Source organism: Protopterus annectens, chromosome 11.part0 (assembly GCF_019279795.1).
Source record: "Protopterus annectens isolate FY-2018-M chromosome 11.part0, PAN1.0, whole genome shotgun sequence".
Classification (NCBI taxonomy): Eukaryota; Metazoa; Chordata; order Ceratodontiformes; family Protopteridae; genus Protopterus; species Protopterus annectens.
Genome location: NC_056745.1, coordinates 835,491,703 through 835,515,597, shown reverse-complemented (window position 1 = coordinate 835,515,597; position 23,895 = coordinate 835,491,703). Strand labels below are relative to the sequence as shown.

Below are 23,895 nucleotides of genomic sequence, written 5' to 3'. Positions count from 1 at the left end.
GCTGACATGCTGTCCGACTGAACAGCAATCGTTCCTCTTGGAAGAAAGCTCTGAAGTGCGTGCAACGCTAACAGCACTGCTCTCATCTCTAGGACATTGCTGTGTAGGTGTACCTCGTAACCCTGCCAAGTGCCTTGAACCGTTCTGCCCAGATAATGCCCCCCCCATCGTATCTGGGAGGCGTCCATGGTCATTGTCGCAGCCGGAGAAAGGGGAAATAGATTCATGCCCTTGTTCAGGTTGGAATGACATAGCCACCAACGGAGATCCTCCTTGCAATGATCAGTGAGATGAATCGGGTGAGAGAGGGGTAATTTTTGATAAGACCATTGGGCTGAAGGACTTGTATGTGAAGCCTGGCTCAGGGTATTAGCATGATGGTCACCGCCATGGAACCCAGTAAATGAAGAACTAACCTGGCTGGGACCTTCTTGTGGGGCAAGAGAGCCTGGACCTGAGATTGCAACACCATTATTCTTTCCTGAGGTAGAAAGGCCCTCATTAGAATCAAATTTAATTCTGCGCCTATAAAGACAACACGCTGTGAGGGCAGCAAGGCAGATTTACCCCAGTTCACTGTAATCCCCAACTTTTGACAGAGATTTAAGGTAGCCTCCTTGGCTTGGATAAGTAGAGGCGGTAAGGAGCCAATCATCCAGGTAAGGAAACACCTGGAATCCTAGACGTCTCAGGTGAGATGTCACCACTGCCAAGCATTTGGTGAACACCCTGGGGGCTGTGGTGAGACCAAACGGCAGGGCTTGAAACTGGAAGTGACTGGCTCCCAGCCAGAAGCGTAAATGGATCCTGGATGTCTTGTTTATCTTGATGTGATAATAGGCATCCTTGAGGTAGATGGAGCACATCCATACTTCCTCTTCCAACAATGGGAAGATGGATTGAAGAGTGACCATTTGGAATTTGGATTTCAGGACGTAGTGATTTAATCGGCTGAGATCCAAGATGGGCCTCAGGTCCCCTGTTTTCTTTGGCACCAAAAATAGTCTTGAGTAGGTTTCTGATCCGATCTGATCTGGGGGGACCGGTTGGATGACTCCTTTTCTTAGTAGCTTTGATATTTCTAATGCTACTTGATCCCTTTGACTGGGTGGAACGTCTGGGATTCTTTTGATTGAGGGAGGAAGTGAAATAAAGGGGATGGTATAACCTCCGGTGATTATTCGAAGCACCCACTGATCCTGAGTTATGCTCTCCCAAACTTGAAGATGCTTCGAAAAATGACCCCCGACTGGCTCCGGAGCAGCACAGCCGGGCAACTCTTCAGGGATGCTGATAGGAAGATCCGCGAAAGGAATCACGGTCTCCCAGATTGCAGGGGCCTCCTCTACCCCTAGGATGGCGTTTTTCAGAATAATTTCCCCCACCTCTGCCTCTGGAGGGGGACTCACCTTGAGTGACTGGGAAAGACTTTTGTGATTTTTTTGAACCACATCTTCCCTCCTCTCTGAGCCTTGGGATAAGGCTTAGAGGGAAGAGAAAAACGGGCCCCTACGGCAGATAAAGTCTTACCCTCTTGTTCACATCTAGTGAGAGTCTCTTTCACTTTTGGTCCACAAAGAGAGGACCCATCAAAGGGGGCGTCCGTTAAGGAAGACTTGAAGGCCTCCGCGAAGTGACATAGGTGCATCCAGGCTTGTCTCCTCAGGGCAAGGCCTGAGCTAGCTGCCCTGCTCGCCCCTTCGGCTGCATAGGATATGAGCCTCATGGACGAGTTAGCTATGGAACCAAGGGTAGACAATTGGGCGTTAACAGTCTGTGCTAGCGCCTCTGGCATGTTACCCATCAAGGTATCTCCCAACTCTTTAAGGAGATCCCGCTGGAGCCGAGTAAAGTGATAAAGATAATTCAGGGACCGTAGCGTAAAGGTCGCTGAAGACAGAGTGCGCTTCCCATAGCGATCCATACACCTGGACTACTTGTTAGGAGGATGGACTGAGGAAGAAGCCTCGGCAACTTCCTGCTGAGTGGCTGATGCCACCACCATGGCATCTACGGGGACCCCTTTTGTCAAAAACTCTTTCCTGGGGGGAGCAGACAAGAACTTGTTAGGGCGGCTAGGCACAGGTTCCATGGAGTCAGGATGTTCCCACACCCTTCGACAGATAAGGTCTAAAAATTCGTCAAAGGGTGGAGACACCCAGGAGGCTGTAGGTTGAGCTCCGAAGGCCTTGAGGAATACAGACTCCTCCTCAGAGGGGGGCTTGGATGACCAGTCGCCTCTCTGCCTCAATATCTCCAGAATATCGGAGAAGGAGACATCATCGGAGGACGACTTAGGGGACCCCTCTGCATCGTCGAGTTTGGTATCTGAGGTGATGGACTCGTCTTGGGAGTCTATGTGCTTCCTCTTGCACAACTTCTTCCTGGGAGGCTCCTCAGGCACAGACTCTGAGGGGCCCTCAGAAAGTTGGGGACCGCTCATGGATGTGTCTTCAGGCCTTCGAGCTCCGCTATCCACTGATAGGAGGGTGTCAGAGGCTCGCGCTGGGGTGTATGGGGATGGAGTGGTCGATCCAAGTGATGTTGATCCAAGTGATGTCCTTGACGATCTGGCCAGTGCTGTCCTCATGGCCTCAAATGCAGGTCCCCCCGAATCCGAGGACTGACCTACCTCCGAGGCTACGATTGGAGTCGGGATCCCCCGAGCTTAAGCGCTGAGAGGGAGACTCGGAGCCGACAGAAGTCCTGATGTGTCCCCCTTGGGCCCGACCGAAGAAACTAGAGTGCCGAAACCAGATGAAAGAATCGAAATGGTTGGAGCCGACGATGGCTCCGATGGACCCATCAGGGGTATCGGAGCCGGTGTAATGACATCACTCGGTGCCGAACACTCCGGCTCCGATGACACAATGCTCGGAGGAGGAATCATCGGTACCGGTAGAGGAATGGGCTCCGGAGCCGACTGGGTCGGAGACGAAAATAATTTAGCTAACACCGGCAACTGGAGGAGCCTCTGAACCACCCTATCTACGTGTAAATCAGACAATCGAGAGGATTTGGAGGCAACTGAAGGAGATGAGGATCTCCTGCCTATTGATTCATGAGTAATGCTGGGTGACCGGCTCCGAATCGGTTCCAAAATTATCGGAGCCGAGGTTGACTCCAGCACTAAAGAGACTTCCTGTGGCCCTGAAAACAATGGAGCCGAGGAAGCTGGATCCAACACAGAACTCTTCTCCTGCAGCTCCGTGGATAATAGAGCTGAGGAAGTAGTAACCACTTTCAAGATCTTCTCCAGAGGCTCCGAGGAACTATACAGAGCCGGAGATCATTTTTTTGACTTGGAGGATTTGGATTTGCCAGTAGATTCTAAATCCTCTTCAAAAGAGGGCTTGACCAGGCCCTTCAAGATTAGTTTCTTTTTTTGTTCCTGCAGTACCCTTCAACTAAAAGAATGGCAGACACTGCAGGACTCCTGTAAATGTTTAGTGACAAGGCAATAAACGCAGATGGCCTGCCCATCAGTGATGGACATTTTGTAAGCACACTTTGAGCATTTCTTAAACCCAGAGGGTTTATGCTCTTTTTGTTCTTTAGACATTGCCAGCAGAAATAACACACACAACACAATAGGATAGGAAGGTACACTGAGGAACTCTAAGTTAAACGCTCCTAAGAAGATGAGGAAAACACTACCCAGACAACTAAGGAGGGGACTAGGTCCCTCTAACTTAAACGGGCCTAGCCTGCCAAACACAAGGAAAAATACTCACACTTTCACAAACTGCCACAGGGCCAAACCACAGACACAACACAACGTAGCTATGAAAATAGCTTTTGTTTCACAAGAAAGTACTATTCTGCAAAGAATTTTTTTTAGTCAAAAAAAAAAAAAAAAAAAAAAAAAAGAGTACTTCGCCACAGCCAAGCTCGAGACCACGTCCTGACACAACAAGCAGCAAACGAGATCTGGGGGTTTGGGAGAGCTGCATCCTGGGATACCAGTTAGCCCTGCCAATTAGAGACTTTGTGCTTGAAAATAGTTGGCAGAGTCAGAGCCGAACCCATCAGTAATGAATGTAGGCGAGATAGGACCACATAACATCTTTTCTTTTTGTACAGATTTGTTTAATCTGCTGAGATCCAGAATTGGTCTCCAGTCCCCTGTCTTTTTGGGCACTAAAAAGAATTTTGAGCAAGTTCCGAATCCTACTTGGTCTGCGGGGACTTCCTGGATGGCTCTTTTTTCTAGCAGTCTTGAAAACTTCTGTGACTGCCTGATCCTGTAGATTGAGTGGAACATCTGGGATGGGTTTTTTTGAAATAAAAGGGGGTTGATGAAAGGGAATCTTGTAACCTCCGGATATAATGGCTTGTACCCATTTGTCTTTTGTAATATTTTGCCAGGCGATTGGGTGCAATGAAACCTTCCCCTGACTGCCTCCAGAGTTGAGCAGCCGGGCATCCCCTTCAGGGATGTTGATAGGGTTTGGAAAAGAACGTATCTCTGTCACCCTGATTTTGCATTCCCCCTCTGCCACGAGGGTGGCGTCTGCCATTGTTATCATTTCCCCCCTCTGCCCCTGGGGGAAAAATCCCCACGTGCAGAAGGCAAGGGTCCCTGGGATTTTAGAAACCACATCTTTCCACCCTTCTGACCCTTAGGGTATGTTCTGGTAGGACTGGAAAAACAGACTCCTACATCAGAGAGCTTCTTACCTTCCTGCTGGCACCTGGTAAGCGTGTCTTTCACCTGAGGCCCAAAGAGAGAGGAGCCATCAAAGGGGGTATTGGTGAAGGACGCTCTGAAAGGTTCCGCAAACTGACACAGCAGCAGCCAAGAATGTCTCCTAAGAGCCACTCCTGTTCCTGCAGCTGTACTCACTCCATCGGCTGCGTATGAAATAAGCCTCATGAAGGAGTTGACTATTGAATTAAGAGTCGCCAGCTGGGTAGCTACCTTAGCTGAAGCTCCCTCAGCTGTGGGAACTTGTAGGGTATCTCCAAGCTCTTTTAGGAGATCCCGCTGAAGCCTAGTAAAATGGGAAAGATAGTTCAGGGACCTAAGGGAGAAGGTCACTGATGAAAACATCCGCTTTCCATATCTGTCCATCATACGAGAGTCTTTATTTGGCAGATGGACGGATGAGGAGGTTTCAGCTAACTCTCTCTTTGTGGCTGCTGCTACCACAATGGCATCGACTGGGACACCTTTAGTTAAGAATTGTTTGTCTTGGGGAGCTGTGATGAATTTACTGGGTCTCCTCGGGACAGGTTCCATGGAATCCGGAGCTGACCAAGCCTTTCGAGACACTACAGACATGAGTGGATCAAAAGGCGGAGACACCCAGGAGGTGTAAGATCTGGAACCAAATGCGTCCAGGTATACAGACTCGTCCTCTGAGGGGGCTAGGGAAGTCCAGCTATGCCTCTGCCTGAGAATCTCAAGGATGTCCGAAAAGGAAACATCTTCAGAGGGGTCCCTTGGGGACCCCTCCAATTCATCCAGGTCTGTATCTGAGGTGACAGACTCAGGGGAGTCTTGGTGCTTCCTCTTGCACTTTTTCTTCTGGAAAGCCTGCTCAGAATGCTCTGGGGAGGTTTTGAAAGAAGAGGGTTCACCCAGTGGGGTGTCCTGGGGCATAGGTTCCCTATGCTTTGGGGCTGGAGGAGGAGCAGAGGTTGTCACAGGCACTGAGGGGGACGGAGCAAATGGAGCCAATATTGGAGCCGTCTGTGGGGACAGCACTCTCTGTATGACCTCGAAGGCGCTGCGGTCTCGACACAAGGAGGGCTCCAGCTCCGAAGAGACAGGAAGCCCACCCTGCGCCAAGGGCGAAGGGTCTGAGGCCAATGTGGGAGCCAAGCTCAACTGAGCTGAAGCTCCGAGAGGGAGAGCGGGGTCGGACAAGGGTCCGATACCACCCCCCCCCAGAGCCGACGAGAAAGCTTTGGCGCCCAGATACCTCTATGGGTGGAAGAATCGCGGTAATTGGTGCCAAAGTCGGAGCCGAAGAGGATGTCATCACAGCCAAAGGAACCACTATCGGAGCATCTATGGACTCCGAACTAAGCATAGTCGGAGGAGGAATCGAAATTGAAGTGAATGGAGCCGGAGCCTGTTGAGGCAGGCTCGAAAGCATTTTAGCAAGGGCCTGTGACTTCATTAACCTACTGAACGCTCTCTCCACATCCCAATCCGATAACCTCAAGGAACGAGAGTAGTGGGAAGATGAGCGATGACTGGACTTACTTTGAAGTAAGGGTGATTGTGGAACAGAGCGAATCGGCACCAATGAAGGAGACCTAGCTCGTTTGTGGCTCCGAAGTAACAATTGGAGCTGACGGAGGGGTAGTCTTGTTGGTGCCAGATGGCACAGACACACTTGGTTTGTCAAGCTCACAGATCGGTTCCGAGCATGGAGCCGACTGCTTGACTGGTTTCAACGGTTTCACTGGCTGAGATGCTTTAGCCGTAGAATCCTGTTTTAACAATCCACGGAGGATAAGCTTGTTTTTCTGCTCCCGCAGGACCCTTGGACTAAAGGCATGACACATAGCACAAGAGTCCTGTGGGTGCAGGGCTCCCAAGCAGTAAACACAACTAGTGTGCCCATGTGTCAGAGACATCTTCTGACAGCATGAGTCACACTTTTTAAAACCAGAGGTTTTAACTTCCTTAGACATTTTATAAAAAGACAAACTACAATAGTAGCTAAAAATTAATAAAGAGCTTAAAGGAGATCCTCTAACTTAAACGGCTGTCCTTAAGGGGGGGGACTCTCTAAGTTAAACGAGTTCAGGAAATAACAGAAGGCCTAGCGACTAAGGGGCGAAGGCCTAGCGACTAAGGGGCGATGGCCAAAACAGCACAAAAAAAAAACACAGCAAGTACGAGATCAGGGGTTTACAACAAAAGAAACTTACAAACTACAACAAGAGAGAAAATATATATCAAAATTTAAACACAATAGTAGAGTTAAATAGAGAAACCAATTATACTAAGCCTGAGCCAGTATGATTGCAACCTTGCAGCTAAAGTGGCAAATGAGATCTGGGTAGCTGACGGTGGGTATTGTGGGATAAGGGGTAGCCTCGAGCTAGTAAAGAGCTCTCGAGCTATAGTAAGTGGCCGAGTCAGAGCAGAGGATCGGCTCCGAACCCATCCAGCAAGAATGAAGGCGAGATTGGACAACTTAGCATTATGCCTTAAGCATGGGACACCAGCACACTAAGACTTGCCTCTTACAAATAAATGAAGCTAATTTAGAAGAATACAGTAAAAAATTACCAAAGGTTTGTAGTTTTTTTTAAACTTTTTTCATTGTGTCAGTTATTTTATTTTAATTTAGAAAAAATCTCCAGAACTGTGAATCTTCTAATTTGAGAAATGTGATGAATAAAAAAAATGCATTTTTTTTCCTTGTGTTATTTTATTTTAATTTAGAATAATCTCCAGAATTATGGATCATTTAACTTGAGAAAAACATGATAAAACAATAGAAAAACTGTGGGTAGTCAACTGGATACACTTACTAGGTTTGGTAACACTGAAATCAAAAAAATAAAAAAAAAATGCCTAAATTACATTAAATACTCATGTTTTGAAAAAAAAAAAAAAAGCATGCCTTATTAGTGTGGTAATGCTAAAACAAGAAGTTATGTACTCACCATAACGTTCGATGTATGTAGTCCATCTCGCCACACATTCTTAACCGTGGGTTCGGAGCCGAACCTCGGGTCCGACTCGGCCATACTCTAGCTCGAAGTCTTTCAATTGGCTGGACTAAGAGGTATCCCATGCTGCACTGCACACCCTTTCCCCAGATCTTGTTTGCTGCAAGCTCAATCACTCACCCTCCATACATAACACATAGAGAAGGAAAAACATTGCAATAATAAAAGGAGTACTGAAACCAGAACTAACCTCTAGGTCCTCCAGGATGGGGGACGGCGGGATGGTAAGTAAGAATGTGAGGCGAGATGGACTAAATACATTGAACGTTATGTTGAGATCATAACTTCTTGATGTTATGTAGTCCAATCTCACCTACATTCTTACCCGTGGGACAGCGTCCCCAGCACCTGAACCCTTGGAGGCTCAGTGGAAAATACTCCTGAGCACTGTGGAACCAAAGGAAGATCTGCCTCTGGATACCAAATCCAATTTGTAGCGAGTAATAAAGGTCTGAGGAGGTGTCCATGTAGCCGCAGCACAAATATCATCCATAGACATCCTGGCCTGAAATGCTGTAGAGGTAGACATCGATCGGGTAGAATGAGTCTTTCACTCTAAATGGTAAATCCTTACCACCAGAGGCATAAATGAAGGAAATACAACTAGAGATCCATCTAAACAAGGTCACTTTGGAAACAGGAGACTCAATCCTATTTTCTGAAAATGAGACAAATAGCTGATCCGATTTTCTAAGATCCTTCGTTCTATGCAAATAAAAATGCAACTGTCTGTGAACATCCAGCTGGTGAAATTTAAATTCTGCCTTATTAGAAAACTCTGGAAAAAATACGGGCAGTTAAATGGATTGGTTGAGATTATTAACAGAAGGCACTTTCGGCATAAAGGAAGGGTTTGATCTGAGGGAAACCCTGTCCTTGTGAAATATCAAGTAAGGGGGTATGATTGACAAACCTTGGAGCTCCGAGACACGTCTAGCTGAAGTGATGGCTACCAAAAAGATTGTCTTCCAAGTAAAATATTTCATTTCACAAGTAGCTGCAGGCTCAAAGGGGGATGAAGTGAGACATTGTAGCACAAAATTTAGGTCCCAAGGCATGACCGGGTCAAAAACTGGAGGGCGAAGCAGCATAGTGCCCTTCAAGAATGCCTTACAAAGTCTATACGCCATTAGACTGGGTTCATTAGCGACGTGAAAAGTGGAAATAGCCGCCAACTGGACTTTAATGGTCGCGGCTGCTGACCCCTGATTGAAAAGCATGGAGAGAAATTCCAGAACTGAAGAAACTGGAGCTGTATAAGGATCAATTTGTCTTGCATGAGCCCAGATGGAGAATCTTTTCCATTTACTGGAATAAATCTTTCTGGTCGAAGGCTTATGGGAAGAAGACAAAATACAAACCACTTCCGGAGAAAAATGATGAAGCCTGACTAGTGATGGAAGTGGAGTAGCAAGGCTGTCAACCGGAGGGTCTGAAGAGAGGGATGGAACTGCCCTGACATATTAGTCAGTAGATCTGGCTGTGGGTCCAGAATCCAGGGGGCGTCCATGAGATAGGGATGGAGAAAGGGGAACCAAATTTGACTAGGCCAGTGTGGAGCAATCAGAATCATTCTGCTTCCCAAGGATTGCACTTTCTGAATAACCTTTGTCAGCAGAGGAACACGCAGGATGGCATAAAGTAGACCGGAGGGCCAATCATGAACTACAGCGTCCCTGTGTGACTCCCCCTGAGGAGGGATAAGGGTGAAGTAGCTGCTGCACTTGGTATTGAGGGGACTGGCAAATAGGTCGCAGCAAGGCTGACCCCATCTGCAGAAAATCTGCTCTGTAACTTGACTGTTCAGGGACCACTCGTGAGGCATCAGAATAGCTCTGCTCAACCTGTCGGCGATCACGTTGGACTTCCCGGAATGTGCGTTGCTACAAGAAAATGTTGGGAAGACACTGTCCACTGCCACACTCGAATGGCCTCTCTGCAAAGGGGGTACGACTTGGTTCCTCCCTGTTCGTTCAGATACCATACCACAGACATATTGTCCGAGTGGATCGCAATTGTCCCGAGAGGAAGAAAGCTCTGAAGTGCTTGCAATGCTAGTAGCACTGCTCTCATCTCCAAGATATTGATATGCAGATGTATCTCGTGTTACTGCCACGTGCATTGGACTGTCCTGCTGAGATAATGCCCCCCCACCCCATCTGGGAGGCATCCGTGGTCACTGTTGCAACAGGAGGGGGATGGGACGAAGGGTTTTCCCGCATTGAGGTTGCTGGTGTGAAGCCACCAGCGTAGATCTTGCTTGCACTTGTCTGTGATAATTATAAGATGAGAAAGCAGAAAATGTTGTAGAGACCACTGGGCGAAGAGCAGCCACTGAAGGAGCCTCATGTGTAGCCTCGCCAGAGGAACCAGCATAATTGTTGCAGCCATTGTCCCTAATAATTTGAGAACCGTTTTTGCCTTCACTTTTTTTTAGAGGGTGCAATGAGAATACCTGTTGTTGCAAACCCCGAATCCTTTCTTGTGGTAAAAATGCCCTCATGGGCACGGTGTCTAACTCAGCGCCTGTAAAGGTGACATGCTGCGAGGGCAACAAGGCAGACTTTTCCCAGTTTAGAGTGATACCCAGTTGTTGACACAGCTTGATAGTGGCGTCTGTGGTCTGTAGTAGCAGATGCCTGGTGGTGGCAGAAAGGAGCCAGTCATCCAGGTACGGAAACACTTGGAATCCCCGACATCTCAAGTGAGCCGTCACCACTGCCATACATTTGGTGAACACCCTGGGGGCTGTGGTGAAACCAAAGGGCAGGGCACGAAATTGAAAATAACTGGCTCCCAGCCGGAAGTGTAGATGATTTCTGGATGCCCTGTCCATCTTTATTTGGTAGTAAGCATCCTTGAGGTCGATGAAGCACATCCACACTTCTTTTCCCAACAATGAGAGAATAGATTGCAACGTGACCATTCGGAACTTGGACTTCTTCACGTGGAGGTTCAAGTGCTGAGATCCAAGATGGGTCTCAGGTCCCCTGTTCTTTTTGGCACCAAAAAGAATCTGGAGTAAGTCCCTAATCCGATCTGGTCTGAGGGGAAATGCTGGATAGGTCCTTTTTCTAGCAGCTTTATAACCTCTGAAGCTGCGGAATCCCTTTGATTGGGTGGAACATCTGGGATTCTTTTGATCGGTGGAAGGGGGAGAAGAGAAGGGAAGGGAATGTGATATCCTCCGGAAACTATTTTTAATACCCATTGGTCCTGGGTGATGTCCTGCCAGGCTTCTGGGTATAGTGAAATGCAACCCCTGACTGGCTCCAGAGATGCGCAGTCGGGCCTCCCATCAGGAGCGCTGGTAGGTAGAACCATGAAAGGAGTCACGGTCTCCCTGGTTATGTGGGCCTTCTCTGCCTCTAGGGTGGTATCTACCTGAGTTACCACTCTCTCCCCTGCCTCTGGAGGGGGAAATCACTTTGTGAGTCATGAAAAAACCTCTGCAATTTCTTGAACCACATTTTTCCACTCTTCTGGACCTTGGGATAAGGTCTAGAAGGCATGGAAACATGGACTCCCACAGCAGACAGAGTTTTTCCCTCTTGCTTGCATCTAGTGAGAGAGTGTCCTTCACCTTGGTTCGGAACAATGAGGAACCATCAAATGGGGCATTGATGAATGTAGACTGGAAGGCCTCCGCGAAATTACAGAGGCGCATCCAGGAGTGGCTCCTGAGAGAAACTCTGGAACTCGCTCCGGCTGCTAAGAGATCAGCCTCATGGAGGAGTTAGCAAAAGAATTTAGGGTAGACATCTCAGCATTGACTTTCTGAGCCACTGCGTCAGAAACATTACCTTGCAGAGAATCTCCAAGCTCTTTCAGGAGATCTCTTTGGAGCAGTGTAAAATGTGACAAATAATTCCACGACCGCAGAGTAAAGGCCGCTGAAGAAAACATATGCTTCCCATACCGGTCCATGGTTCTAGACTCCTTGTTAGGGGGATGGACGGTAGATGAAGTCTCAGCCAGTTCCTTCTTGGTGGCCGCTGCCACCACCATGGCATCTACTGGAACGCCCTTAGTGAGAAACTCTTTGTAAGCGGGGGCAGACAGAAATTTGTTGTGTCTCCTGGGGACTGGTTCCACAGTGTCAGGGGTTTCCCACACCCTTCGACAAACCAGATCCAGGAGTTCGTCGAAGGGTGGAGAAACCCAGGAGGTGGAGGGTTGAGCCCCAAAGGCCTTCAGGAACACAGACTCCTCCTCGGAGGGGGGTTTAGAGGGCCAGTCGCCTCTCTGCTTCAAGATCTCTAGGATATCAGAGAAAGAGATATCTCTCAGAGGACGACTTGGGGACCCCTCTGATTCCTCGAGGTCAGTGTCCAACGTGAGGAGACTCTTCGTGGGAGTTGATATGCTTCCTCTTGCACGTTATTTTTCTGGGTGGCTCCTCAGGCAAAAACTCTGGGGGGGACTCTCAGAAATTTGGGGACCACTCATGGAGGTATCCTGAGGCCTTGGGTCTCTGCTGTTCAAAGATAGGGGTGATCAGAGACTGATACCGGAGCTGGAGGGGGTAGAGTGTCAGTGCTGTATGATGCAGCTGAGGACCTGGCCAGCACGCTCCGCGTGACCTCGAAAGCTGGTCCCCCCCTGGCTCCGAAGATCAACCAACTGTGGAAGACCTCGGAGCAGAAGGGACAAGGTCCGAAGCCCAAGCAGCGGCCAGGCTCACCCGAGCCAAAGCACCAAGAGGGAGGCTAGGAGCCAAAGAGCGTCCCGAGACCTCCCCCTCGGGTCGGACTGAGGAACCATGAGTCTTGGACCCCATGGACGGAGCTGATGGGGTCGGAGCTAAGATCGGAGCAGACAAGCCAGGATGGGCTATCGGAGCCGACCTAGAACATCAGACGGCGTCTACCACTCTGGCTCCGAAGGCTGAGATTTGCTTGGAGGAGGATCTATCGACAATGGATGGGTGACGGGCTCCGGAGCAGACTGGGCTGGAGCCGAAAGCAATTTAGCCAGCACTGGTGATTGGAGCAGTCTCTGCACCACTCTATCCACATCAGAGAGAGTCCTGGAGGACCTAGAAGACAAGGTAGGAGATCTAGACCTCCTCTCTGAAGGAGACCTGTGAGGAGGAGAAACCGGTCTAAAAACTGGATACCGGCTCTGAGCTAGTATCTCCGTCACCGGCTCTGAGAGGCTGGAAGCCGATGTAGGTTCTGTCAATTCACAAACTTCCTTCGGCACCGAAGACAGTGGAGCCAAGGATGCCACAGAAGACTTGGTAACTTTCTCCGGAGGCTCCGATAAGACTGACGGAGCCGGAGATCATTTTTTTGCTTTGGAGGTTTTGTCTCTTTTAGAGGAAGAGGATTCAGCACTAGAAGACCTCTCCAAATCTTCCTCGAAGGAAGGTTTCAGTAATCCCTACAGAATTAGTTTGTTTTTCCATTCTTGAAGAACACAAGGGCTGAATGCGTGACAGAACGCGCAAGACTCCTGAAGGTGGATAGCCCCCAAACAATAAACACACACAGAGTGCCCATCAGTAATCGACATCTTATACCCACATTTACATTTCTTAAAGACAGAAGGCTTATTTTCTGTTGTATCCTTAGACATGGTCGTCAGGACACTAGACACAACACAACAGTCAAAACTGACACCAGCAACAAAGCACGGAAACTAGACTCTAAATAAACTGCAGACACCACTCAAGGTCCTCTAACTCAAACGGACCTGAGAGGAAACAAGGGGAAGGACTAGGTCCTCTAACATAAACGGCCCTAGCCCGGAGGGATAGGTACCTAAAAAAACAAAATGAACACAGAAGGGAAAACAGATAACCAAAGGAGGACTAGGTCCTCTAACTGAAATGGGCCTAGCCCGTTGGGAGATAGCGGACGGGATACCAAGACAAAAGGTAAGACGGGATACCAAGACAAAAAGTAAGACAAAGGCCATGAAAGGCAGCACAAAAAAGCTTCCACAAACTAACAACACACACACCTAGCTATGAAAATAGCTTTTGGAGCAACAATTTTAGTCAAAGAAGACAAAAAGTTATACTTAGCCACAGCCAAGAGCGAGACCACGTCTCAGCTTTACGAGCGGCAAATGAGATCTGGGGAAAGGGAGCAGTGGAGCATGTGATACCTCTTAGCCGAGCCAACTGAAAGACTTCGAGCTAGAGTATGGCTGAGACACAGCCGAGGTTCGGCTCCAAACCCACGGGTAAGAATGTAGGCGAGATTGGACTACATAACATCAAATGTTTTGTCCTTCAAGGATGAGGCACAAACAGCAAGATTAATGTTGAGGTGAATGGTCATTCCATTAGTCCATTCTGCATGACACTTAAGTTGATCAGTCTAGCACCTTCCAAGCTAAAAAAAATATGAGGTAAGACAGGATTCACATAGCAGACACATTTTTTCCTAGTACAAACTTTTATACTTATATATTCACACGATATTAAACAATTAATATGAAATTTTGGCAAAACAGTCTGAAAGGTCATGGCCAGGCCCAAAGCTATTTCATAACAAGGAATATTCCATTTACATCAGCAGTAATGGGATGTTAGGCAGAGTTTCTGGATCTGTAAAAATAAAATATGCTAAATAATAAAATGAAAGGACTAATACAAATAAAGACAATTTGTGCAGGCAAAATTTGAAATTTGGGTTACAGCATCAATCAAGGAAGGACTATAAAAAATAAAAAAGATACAACTCAGAAATGTAACTGTTTCCACCATTGACATCAATAGTGAGGAAAGATGTTGTGCTTAGCCCTTAACTGGCTATGTCAGAAATCTAGTGGCACAGGAATTTTCAGTTGAACAACTTGCTCAACTTCAACGATCAGGAAATAATAATTTGAGATGACAGTTTCTCAGCAGCAAATCTCTTAACCACATCTTGTAAACAGGTTTGTTTTAACAGACTACAGATGTAAACAATGTCTTGGAATAGCAGCCAGTGTTGTGCTTCTTATAAAATAATTTTCATAATAAAGTTCATGGTTTACGATTTATACCAATATTACCCTTTGGAACCTGGTTTAAGGCTTGCAAATGGCTTAGAGTTTTTAAGAGAACTTGACAGCTCATTAAGAAATGAGACAAAGTGTGCATCTTTTTCAGACTTCTTAGATTCAAAGATCACTACAATAGTAAAATGGGGCTCAGGACGTGTTAGAAAATATGTACTTTGGACCTTATCATCATAAAAGTGGACAACTTTGTCTAAAGTGTTAAGGTCTGCAGCTCGATCAGACATAATCATGATTACATTTGGCCAGTGAATTACAGGCCTGTCACCTGGCAGGGAGACTACAGCTGGGAACTGATCCACACCTTTGGGGGCTTCCCTGTAGGAATGAGGATGATGGTAGCCATGTCCCTGAAAGCTTTCAGACCCACGGTTGTCAAAAATCAAAGATACATTTGTAACATCATATTTTCGGAGGAAGCTTGAAGTTTTCCCAAAGTAATCTGGGTTAGTTTTGGCAGTTAAGGTTTTCATTTCAGACAATGCTGTTTGACGACTTAAAGCATCATGAAAGTAGAAGCTAAACTTGGCTAAAAGTGTATTCTTCAGTTTCATTAGCCAGAGAAAGAGGTGTGGGGGCTGCACGGCTTTTTGAGTCTGCCCACCAAACAAATGCTTCCTAGTCTCCCGTTGTTTCTCAAAGATTTGGCCCCAGGTTTGAAGCTTAGTGTGAGCATTGTGCAAATTCAGTAAAGATGGCAAAAATTTCCATTCGGAGATCTCAGCCTGAGCTTTTAACAGCTGCTTCAGTACATCCACTTCCAGCTGAAAACTACTTTCGAGGGGACTCAGAATAGGATGATGGAATCTGTGGAAGAAAAAAACTGACATTTAATGCTTCTGTATCTGCTTCAGCACACATCACTATTCATTCAGATACCTACATGATCAATATTCTCGTATAGCATCTTTAAGACACACACCAAAATGTGACAATTATTTCTTAACAATTCCTAATAAAACAAATCTATGACCCTATGGACTCCACTGTGGTTTTTTGTCTTGTTTGTTACAAAACTGCAGACCTATCCCTTTTACATCTATTCTTGGAACATGATTAAAAAATCCATACTAGCCAAACAGATTAAAAAGAATGCATACAACAAGGAAACTGATATTACACAACATGGTTTTATTAAAGTGTACATTACTGCAGCTAACCTTTTTAGAATTTTATGATCCAATAAGTTCGACACACAACAAAATAACCTCTCTAATGAAAAAACTATATTAATCATTACATTACTGTTTGGGTTAAGCACTTGCTCACAGATGTCAGAGGTTGGCTGTTATGGGAGCATCGTTATAGATACACAAGGAGTGGTGTTCAACAGGGTTCAGTCCTTGGTCCAGTGTTGTTTAATCTAGTCTTTTCAATCTTCCCCATGGTTGTCTTACACATGGCCAGTAAAATATGCGGATTGTAATTACAGACTTTTATTACATCTGATTTGGATATACTTACACTAAATCATTATTAATGTGATAAGTGAATGGTTAGGAAGGACTGGAGTTATACCGTATAAAAATGATAAGGGCCTGCATTTTGGAAAAAGTTTAATTAATGTCAATATCTTACTATGTGACAAAATATTTTAATAAGACATATGGATGGAGGGCCTAAGGATACAAATGGATGAGAGGATGGTACTCACATGTGTCAGATTAATTAGAACAAGGGCCATGGAACAGGTTGCATTATTATTTAACACCAAGGTCACAAGATACCCAACTCATGCCACAATTATTTGAAAACCTATTAAGTCCAATACTTGAAACAATTCAAATTTTGTAGCTATCACACTATGAAAAAAAAACTAAGATGATTTGATCACTATCATCTTTATCATATTTTTATAGGCTGGAAAAAAATTGATTTATACTGCACTACTTATAGGTTATTAAAAGGCTTGGCATTTAGGATACACAATTCTGAATTATTTCAAGTAATTATGAGAGTTCAGTTGTGGCTGTATATAAGCAACCAAAATTTAAGAGATTTTTCTGCAAAGATGCCATTTATTTATTTAATTCTTTTTTAACCATGACCTGAACCCTTAAAGCATCTGACAGTATCCCACATTCATGGATAAAAAAGTGCTTAAAAATGTATAAGATAGACCCTACACTGACCAATCACATTACAGTGACCATGAAAGAGTGGCAGACTACTTTGCAATTAAGCCACGATAAAAGGACAAATTATTATTCCAGGGGTAAAAATTCAAAGGGGATATTTCAAGGCGACTCCCTGTCACTGCTACTATTCTGTCTTGCCCTTAACCCATTAAGCTGCGTAGTTAACATATTAGGCCATGGCTATAATTTGACTCCTAGAAAACAACAGTGTAAAGACTTCTCATCTTCTTTTTGTAGATGATTTAAAACTGTATAGTTCATCAAATGAGGAACTGAAAGCACAACTGCAAGTGGTTAAAACTTTTTCAGATGATATAAGGATGTCATTTGGTCTTGATAAATGTGAAAACGCAACCTTTAAAGCAGGAAAGCTGCAGCACCAAGAAAACATCAGTTTGGGACAGGAATGTGATACAAAGGAACTTGAGCAAGAGGGAGTGTATAAATATTTGGGAATTGATGAATGATCAACAATAAAACATAAATAAATGCAAATAAAAGTAAGGAATATTTTAGAAGACTTAAATTAATACTAAAAACAGCACTGATATCTAGGAACAAAGTCCAAGTTATAAACCAATTTGATCTTCCTGTTTTAACTTACAGCTTTGGAGTGATTGATTGACCCCCAAAATGTATTAAACAGGTTAGAAAGGAAAACAAGAAAGATGCTTCATACTCATCAAGTGATTTATAAAAATCAGTGCATACCAAGATGATATATCCCATGTTCTGGAGGCGGTATGGGTCTCCTTGAAATTGATTACATGATACAAAAAACTTCTGCTCCACGTAGCTAAAAGGACAGTGGTTAAACAACCAAAATAGCAAATGGTGTGTCTCATTGCTAAACTGATTACATGTAGAGATCTGCAATCATGGGACTACATACAGATCTGTTGACTTCACAAGACCCAAATGTAGTGAAAGTTCTTAAACATTAAAAGAAAAAGTCTAAGATGACGTCAGTGTTTAATTTAGCAGAAGAATGTTAGTGTCAAGCGGGAATGAAAATCAAACCATAAGTAGAGAAAAATCAGACAGCAACTGAATGTGCCAAAAAACAAAAAGAATATAAGGTGAAGGATCAGATGAGAAGGCAAGAAATGCGGAAAATGCATAAATATAGCTACAAGATTAGGAAACTCTTGGAGTAACCCTATGTTGGATCGAATGCAGGAATGGTTAAGGAGAGGTGAATTTAAAACAAAAACTGAAAGGTTAATATTTGTGGCTCAAGATAATGGACTATGTACACATTGGTTTACAAAGTCCAATGAACATGTGGGAGAAACGGACAAATGTAGGTTTTCTAAAATAGAACTGGAAACAGTCGCACATCTTGTAGCTGGTTCTGATATACTAATGGCAGAAGGACTGTATACTGAAAGGCATAATAATGTGGCAAGACTGCTGCACTGGGGATTGTGCAAACATTATGGTACTGAAGTGGTTGAAAAACATTGAAACATGAACCACAAAGCATCACAGAATAATAATGAAGTTTATATCACATGGGATCACCCACTACCAACAGTTCAAAAATAGATGTGAGAAAACCAGATATTGTAATCCATGAAAATAAGACAAAAGTAGCTGGCATAAAAATGGGGGATATTCTAAAGGGTCCTGGATGTCTGGGGGGTGGCCTATTTGTCCTCTTCCACTACTCCCCATTTCAGCTTCCCTTTGGTCATAGTTCACATATTGGTTCGTGTGTACATCCCTCCCACCATTAAAAAATTCAACATTCAACAAAAGGATATGAATGTTTTATTTGAAGGTACTGAAAAGGTTAATGACTATTATTAATGACTTATTTTTTTCAGTTGATGAACACACGAGAAAGTATTCTGATGTTAGAAACCAAATAGACAAACAATGTAATAATATTATAAACAGAAAAAGAAGGAAGTTTGAGAGAGAGATGGTGTATGAATATGAGAATAAATAGTTATTCCCAGATCCAACAATAGCTGCTGGACAAAATGGAATGTTGAATTTTTTAATGGTGGGAGGGTGTACACATGAACCAATATGTTAACTAGAACCAAGGAGAAGCTGACATGCGGAGTAGTGGAAGAGGACAAAGAGGCCACCCCTCAAGACATCCAGGACCCTTTAGAATATCCACCCTCTGGAGGTCAGAAAGAATACAAAACCAACAAATGGGCTCTTTCAGCAGGACGGAAGGAGGGGGGGAGACAGGGTGAGGTTTTAAGTGAAAGGCTGCATTTGGAACTAACACAGTGATGTAATTAGCAGTGATGGGGTTAAGTTAACATTTAAAGGTTTTAAAATTTTCAATTATAGTGATGTTGAAGTGAATGAAAATTTTTTTTAACTTATTTTCTAAAGGTCTTAACTTTGTTCCAATTAGAAAGTGTGATTTTAGTAGGCTTGTCATTGATTTAGAACTTTTTTGAGGAAGGTCAACCTCCACCTTTTATTCAAAGGTAAATCTATGTTTTTTAATGGTAACTAAGGTTTAAAAAGCAAGAGTATTTTCACCCACCCTTACATCCTCAGCCGAAGAATTTTGAAGCTGTGGTTGAAAGGGAATTAAGAGAAGGTATACGCAAGAATAGGTTTCCTCCTAACTTGAGGAAGGTTGAAAGGGAATTACTGGATGAATTAAGGAGCAACAAATACCTAAGGATTATGAAACCAGACAAGGAGGGAGGATTGTTCTTACGAACAGCATTGCATATGAAGCTTAAGATGTTGGAAATACTACATCACGAGAAAAAATATACCCTAGTTTCAATAAATGAAATTAACATTGCCTACAAAAGAGTTTGTTTTATATGATTTACTAATGGAAGGGGTAAACTGACAAAAGTATTTTTAATTTTTTGCATAATAATAAATCAAGAGTCTCTTCTATATTTGGGATACCGAAAGTCCACAAGAACATTTATGATCCACCTTTGCATACTATTGTAGCGGAGGAAGGTTCAGTGACAGCCCCCTTAGTCAGGTATTTGGATGTTAAACTTAATAACTTAGTAATGAGGGGAGATATGTTTTTGAAAAATTCCTGGAACTTTTTAAGAAATGTCAAACAGTAGTTATTTAGAGAGAACATTAAATTTATAAGTATTGACATTGTGGATTTATTTGGATCAATACCACATGAAAAAGGGCTTCAGTGGTTTAAAGAAGCCTTAAGGCAGGCTGGGTTTTTAAATCCAAATGAGTTCTACACGTGTTTATGACTTATTGAACTAGATTTAAAAAACATTTTATTTTCAGGGAGAATTTTTTTCAACAGACTAGTGGAGTGGCTATGGGGGCAAGGTGTGCTCTGATTTATGCTAATTTGATTTTGTCTATTTGGGAAGAAAAGCTTATGGACGGACAATACAAGGACTGATGGATATTGTATAAGCATTTTTAGATAGGGAGTTTTGAAAAGTTTTTAGACTTTTTCCAATATATTACAGAGTCCACTGAATTTTTAAAGTTTACCTACAATGTTTCTTATAGTCAGGTAAACTATTTGGATGTCACTATTTACAAAGATGGAGGTAAATATCAGTCGAAAGTTTACAGGAAGAAAACATATTCTAATTCCATCCTTCATTTTACCAGTGCCCACCCATTCCATCAAAAAAGGAGTATATTTAAAGGACAATTTGTGAGAATTAGCAGGGTGACCTCAAATGAGAATGAATTCCTTACGGAATGTGAAGTCCGAAGAAACATGTTTATTGATCGGGGTTATCCAGCAAATCTAATTTCTGATGTACAGTGTGGCGAGCCATAGTGAAAATAAATATGCCCCTATTTTGGGAATTAGTGACAGTACCCCTGTAAATAATCAGGGTGGTGAGGATATCCAACTAGGGGAGGAAGGACCAGATGGAAGATATGGGGATGCATTTGTGACAGATTTCAAAGGGTACTCTGCTGTTATTAGGAAGATAATGGAAAGGGAATGGCTGAAATTTAGTAGTATTTCAGATCTTAAATTACATTTTAACACACCCTTAAAATGTATTTTTAGAAAGGGTAGGTACATTAAAAATACACTGGAAGGCAATAAAGGGATGTGGGTTAAACAAGTTAAAATGAGGAAAGGTACATTCAAGTGCGGTATGTGTTCACAATGTCCATACATTAGTAATGTTGAGAGGTTATTTTTGGAATCAAGGGGCAAGAAGTTTATGGCTACAGTACGTGTGAAAGTAGTGAGGTGGTTTATACTGCAATTTGTGATCACTGTCAAGCATTTTATATTGGAAAAATTGAAAGAAAGCTAAAAAAGAAAATATATAAACACACCAATGCGATACGGACTAAGAACCAAAATAATGCATTATATAAACACACTTTAGAACGTGTTTTGGCTAAGTTCCAGTTTTTTTGTTTTGAAGGAGATCCCGAAGGATTTAAGGGGTGGTATGTGGGAAACTAGAACAGAATATAAAGAACTATAGTGGCAAATTATTTTTGATGCCAGTAAGGCACCGGGGTTAAATGACACAGTCTCTCTAACCCTGGTACTGAAGCTCAGAACAGTTAGGCTTTAAGAACACTACTACACTAAAATAAAAATTAAAAGTTTTCCACTTGCCTGTGATGAATTTTAAGTTAAGAATTACCACTTTAGCCTTGCTTTGACAGGACCAGCACACTAGATGGTGCTAAAACTATTTAAAAAGAATGATTTTATTTACTTTTTATATACAGTATATGTTTTTTTAGATTTGAGTGAATTTTAAATGTTCCAATTTTACTATAGTAGTATTAGCTAAATTATTACAATATTTAACAAGTAACCGATATATATTTTTTTTAAAACACTGCATACATTTTAAGTGTTCTTATTTATATAAATGTAAATGGTGATTCATATTTTATACATGGGTGTTTCTTCTATACACATCGATTCTTATGCTTAATTGGTTGTGAGGGCTCGAGATTTTATTGGAGGGTTTGTTCTGTGGTCTGGGATAAATATTAGTTGGTGTCAAATATTTCTTTTTCACATCTGATGAAGTCTTATGATGAAAACGCTGGTGATAAAGTTAAAGCATTTGTGTGTTTTGTGCAGTGTTGTTTACAATAAAGTCTTCTGCCCATTACTCTGCCGCTGGTGCTACTGGTTTTTGGAGGGGATATTTCGAAGTGCCTTTTGTGGTTTTACTAGTTTATTTTGGGCACTTATCTTCATATTTTTGGTACAGGTGAGACCACTGTACTCTCTGGGTCTGTTGCATAACTCTCATGTAACACCTTGAATGAAGTAAGAGGAGGACAGATGCCACCAATTGCCTGAAGATTTTTGAGTCAGACTAAGGGAGACAAGTGAGATTACAGGTTTGATACTGCTGATATTAAGGATTAAAGCCTTTCTTCTGGTAACATGACAATGAATGATTTAATATCCAGATGCTTTCTATGAAGACCAATGTTTGACAAAGCTGCAGATGAGATTTATTCATGCTGAAGGAGATGCTTAGTTACAAGCATAGCTAACGTATATAATCTCTAGCTAACAGAATGGAATGGAACTTCTTGTTTTAACAGCTTGAAGCCAATAGGCCTGGTATGGGAATGTGCATATTCACTTGAGTCACAAATGAACCGCTAGTATGACTATGCACTTGGGGAACACCTGTGTGCTATGGTGAGGCTGAAATGTAAGGCATGGGACAGGTAATGACCGGGTCTCAGATGGAGGTGCAGACTGCAGAAATTTGTATATGGAATTAAGCATCATGAAGATTAACAGTGCACATGTCGCTCTTCCACAGGCAGTGTAGAATGGCTTGCACTGTGATCATCTCAAACTGAATTTTCTTTACATCTGGCTCCTGACACGCCCTCCCCACTACCCGGGCCATTATGCGATCAGTGGGGAGTACCACCTAGGAGATACAGGGGGCAGACCTGAAGGACTCAAATGGCACCTCCTTATCCAAAGTGGGGTCTCTGGGTCACAAGCCCCTCTGTTGCATCAATTTGAGAATTTCATCAAACTTGGTGTCTTCTGGAGGAGACTTTGGGGATCTTTCCCTCCCACCAATGTCAGCTTTTTGAGGTCTATGTGCCTCCACTAATGTGTGCATTTTCTGGGTGGAGCTTGGGCGTGAAGCATTCAGGCCTATTCTGTCCTTGGGAAGGATGAAAATTCAAAAGAGCAAACTGAATGGTGCATCTCAACTGGTATCATATTGTCCCCAGTGAGGCGAATGTCAACTCTACAGAAGCTGACAGCAACAGTGCTGACAACCCAGATGGCTCCGATGCCAAGATCAATGCTGAAAGCTCAAACACAGAAGATCTCAACAGTGAAAACAAGCAAGCAGTTTGGAGCCAAGGACAGTGCCAAAGATGGGTCAGCAAAGGCGTGGTGCTTAGAATCCACTAAATCAGAAGTCCTTGGGGTCGAGTGGGTCAAATAGTGTAAGGTCAGTACCATAGGATACAATCTTGTCAGAGCTGACCTGACAGACTCCTGGAATGACAACAGTTCCAATACCACTGGTGGTGAAACATGAACAAGGAAAGCAGCTTGTCTGGGAGATACTGGGCCAAACCGATCTGTCCCAAGAGGCCAAGTAGGGATGAGATGACACCAATTTCAATTTGCACCTTCATGAAAGCCCTCATCATCTTGTCTCAATCCAACTCAGCGGAACTCGAGGAGGAAGGGGAAAAGAAGAAAGAAATCTACATGGCTCCTTCTCCAAAGAATGGCTGGGCTGCTGGTTGTTCTTTTGGGAAAGCAATCATGTATTATAATGGACTTGGTGTGGGATGGACCTGGCACCTGGGGAAAGTACTGAAAAGATCAGTGCTAAGTGGCTTATGAAGGGCTGAAACAAATATTTTTAAAAGGGAAAAGGTTCCAGGCTTCTCAGCTTTCCATTTCCTCTTCTCTTTTTGTTTTTGATTATATGCCTTATCGTTGTCATTTCTTTCCTCTTTAAACTTTGTCCCACTCAGCAAAACAAGACTGCTACAATCCCTTTAAAATTAATTTTATTTCTCCTTTCCTGGAAGGAATGTGGGCTGAAGCCCTTGCAGATTTTGC

The 23,895-nt window shown here is 43.7% G+C and overlaps 1 protein-coding gene across 1 annotated transcript in view; it reads right to left on the bottom strand.

Moving 5' to 3' along the window:
* Positions 1-13,864: 13,864 nt before the first annotated feature.
* Positions 13,865-23,895, bottom strand: part of KICS2 (KICSTOR subunit 2) — a 117,204-nt gene continuing 107,173 nt past the window's right edge. The window contains exon 3 of the mRNA XM_044088249.1: positions 13,865-15,519. Coding sequence (XP_043944184.1) covers positions 14,703-15,519 — 817 coding nt within the window. The 3' untranslated portion in view covers positions 13,865-14,702. The remainder of the gene's footprint in view (positions 15,520-23,895) is intronic.